The sequence below is a fragment of the Egretta garzetta genome, unplaced genomic scaffold (genome assembly GCF_000687185.1).
Source record: "Egretta garzetta isolate BGI_Z169 unplaced genomic scaffold, ASM68718v1 scaffold293, whole genome shotgun sequence".
Lineage (NCBI taxonomy): Eukaryota > Metazoa > Chordata > Aves > Pelecaniformes > Ardeidae > Egretta > Egretta garzetta.
This window is the reverse complement of record NW_009259318.1, coordinates 4,163,654-4,167,010: the sequence shown is the minus strand read 5'-3', so window position 1 is coordinate 4,167,010 and position 3,357 is coordinate 4,163,654. Positions and strand designations below refer to the sequence as shown.

At 43.7% G+C, this 3,357-nt stretch overlaps 1 protein-coding gene across 1 annotated transcript in view; it reads right to left on the bottom strand.

Annotated features, from left to right (window-relative positions):
• LOC104124198 (protein mono-ADP-ribosyltransferase PARP12) overlaps positions 1-3,357 on the bottom strand; it is a 36,341-nt gene that overhangs the window by 31,807 nt on the left and 1,177 nt on the right. The window contains exons 3-4 of the mRNA XM_035892083.1: positions 2,992-3,131; positions 37-169 (exon numbers count right to left, since the gene is read on the bottom strand). Coding sequence (XP_035747976.1) covers positions 37-169; positions 2,992-3,131 — 273 coding nt within the window. The remainder of the gene's footprint in view (positions 1-36; positions 170-2,991; positions 3,132-3,357) is intronic.

Genomic DNA, 3,357 nt, shown 5'->3' with positions numbered 1-3,357 from the left:
AACAAAAGCTTCTCTTAAGAAATCAGCACAACTTACATCAGGGAGGAAGAAAGGGTCGTTTTGGAGAAGCAGGACTCGCAGCTCATTCTCATCAAGGCCAGACAACTCATGAGCCTTTAGAACTTTTTTGTTCTCAGCATTGATGATGTCGTGTGAGTACTTACACAATCTGCAAGAAAATACACAGAAATATTAATGTTTACTATTTCAGTCACATTGATTTAAAGAAGAATCTCAGATAACACTGAGCTTGGGAAAAGTCATGGAGAGAAAGGCAGTTTGGCAAAAGTCTCTGTGAACATTTAAATGGTCTCTGTAATTAGCTGCAGAATGGGCCAAACAGCATAATAACTCTGTGAAATACAGTAGCATTATTATCCCCATTTTAAACATCGACGGGGCCAGACCACTTCTAAGAAAGCTAGCAGCACAGATTTGAAGGCAAGCCTGTCTACCCCACACTTCCTTCAACTCCATAAGAAGTAAGTCAAGTAAGACGATCTGAATAGCTGGAAGGAAAGGTCATTTTAGAGGAATACATCAACAACAGTGGAAGTTGCAAACCTTTGATTTTGTGAATGTAAAAGGTTGCTGTCCCAGGGATAGCATGTAAAGAAAGATGCAAAAGTCTGAGAGTGCAAAACAAAGAGATAATGAAGCTGAAAACAACACAATTTGTTATCTTTGCTGGCTGGGAAGTTTAAAAAAAAAATCTGCGTTTCAAATAAAGAAGCTATTAAAGGAAAATAACAAAGATGCTGGTGCCACTTACTAACCCAAGAGAAATATCTGAAGTGAGTATGAACTACAGAGAAAGACTGCCTCTTTTTTTGCATCTGTTTGAACAGATACTGCAAATCAATAATAAGAGAAACTCATGCATTAATTCAGTGCAGTATAATACAGCTTCCTTATATCTTGCTCTTCAAAACCACGATTTGATACAGCCTTAAGACTAGACATACTCCACCAATAAAAGTACCTGTTAATCTATCAGACTCAAGTCTCTGTTCCCTTTATCCTTTTAGCCTCTAGTTTACTCCTGAAACTCTCCTCATGAGAGCTTTTTTCCTCATGCTGTGTCTGATCCAATCCTTCTGTACAGACCCTTTTGCAGACATTTTGCCCCTGATAGCTGCTACCTGCTGGACACAGTGCTTTCTAAGCAAGTAAACAAGAACATGAAGTCTGGAAGGCAGAAGTGTGCCATGTTTCCTGAGAAACAATCTTCTAAGGATACTAGATTTTGTAGACACTCAATTAACAGCTATGAAGGCAGGAGAGCTATGGAGTATTTGAGGTGGGAGCCACCACCAGCAGTCCTCCAGTTAACTTCAGATTCCACCAACAGTCACATGGTGGTCTACATCACTTAAGTACGTATTTCAAAGTCAGAGTTGAAACAGTCCACAAATACAGTGATAAGCAATGAGCCGAGTTTAACAACACATTCAGAAAAAAAGCAGTGAAAAGTTACTTGCCAGACACAAGTTAAAAACAGGTTTAACTGGACTGAAATCCTGATTCCACTAAATAGGAAGACCCCGGTAACTTGCACAGACATTTTTCTTTCCAAAAAAATCTAAACCAAAAAGGATGCACTATCTGGAAGGAAGGCTAGTGTCAGGGTTTAACCCCAGTTGGCAACAAAGCGCCACACAGCTGCTCGTTCACCTTCCCCTCCCACCCCTGTTGGGATAGGGGAGAGAATCGGAAGGGCAAAAGTAAGAAAACTTGTGGGTTGAGATAAGAACAATTTAATGATTGAAATAAAATAAAATAAAAATAAGAAAAATAAATTGTAACGACAAGGAAAACAACAAAAAAAAGAGAGAGCAACAAAACCCAGGAAAAACAAGTGATGCAACCACTCATCACCCACTGACCAATGTCCAACCTGTCCTTAAGCAGCAATCGCTGCCCGCCAGGCAACTCCCCCCAGCTTCTATACCGAGCATGCTGTCATATGGTATGGAATAGCCCTTTGGTCAGTTTGGGTCAGTGGTCCCGGCTATGCTCCCTCCCAGCTTCTTGTGCACCTCCTCGCTGGCAGAGCATGGGAAGCTGAAAAGTCCTTGGCTAATGTAAGCACTGCTCAGCAACACCTAAAACATCAGTGAGTTATCAACATTCTTCTCACCCTAAATCCAAAACACAGTGCTATACCAGCTACTAGGAGGAAAATTAACTCTATCCCAGCCAAAACCAGGAGAGCTAGATTTTTACCTTGCCTGTTAAAAAATACTCTCTGTCTTGATCCTTGCGGTCCACCTAGCAAGATTTCTGCCCCCTCATTTTAAATCAACCTCCCTCCCACAAAAGGCATACTTTTCTTTTTATTAATTATTAATGCACACAAAGGTGATTTTAAAGACTTAGTGCTATTGAGAAGACAGAATGGTTTGCCATTACAAAGGGAATCACCTTGTTGCACGTTCTAGTTCACACAGAGTCATCCAGCGCCAGGGCCTACATACACTTGAAGGTATTTCTACCAGTGAATCACGTGGAAGCTTACCGCGCTGTCAGTAACGCAAGAAACAGTATGAATGGCATCCTAATGCTTTACTGGTACCGTTCTGAAGTAGACATGGCCTTTCCCCTCCATCCTCCTCGGATCCAAGCACGTAACGAGCTATTTTGCTGGAGTAGAAAAGGAAGAATCTGGTGGGGTACCAGCATATTGCTAACACTGCAACAGCGCAAGACCTGGGGCCTGGGAGCTTACACAGGAAGTTCTTCCATCAGAGCTCACTCTTGCCACTGTCGCTGAAAAGCTTCTGGGTTTCAATTCTGCATTTGTTTGTGTTTTCCTTTACTGTTATTTATTTTTTTAAACTAGGTACCACCTTTGGCCCGCCTGTGCCTCGAGAGGCTGCTGGGCCTACCCTTCCTGCAAGTCCTCCGTACCTCCAGAAAACGGGACCCATGTACATGGGAAGTCAAACACTGCCTCTCACAGAAAGGGCTGTAAGCGGAGCGGTGACTTACAGCAAAATTAAGCGCTCATAACTTTCTGGATTAAAACCAGACAGCACGCCAGCCCTTTCCTTTTTCTTCCTAGAGCAGTATTTGTGAACTATTTCATCCAGACGCCAGTGGGCTGAGGGAGGGCTGTGGCGGATGAGCGGCTTTAACAAAAAAAAAATCGTAATACTGACAAAGAAAAACAGGCTTCAGAAAACCGCAACCTACCGCGGTCACTTCGGGCTTTTACCAAACCCGCGAGAACCGCCAAGGAGTCCTTCGCGAGCAAGAAAGGCCCGGTACGAGGCTGTACCCGAGGTGTGCGGGGGGGTCGGGTCTCTCCTCCCGCAGGGAGAGCGGGGCAGACGGGGCCGGGGCAGACGGGGCACC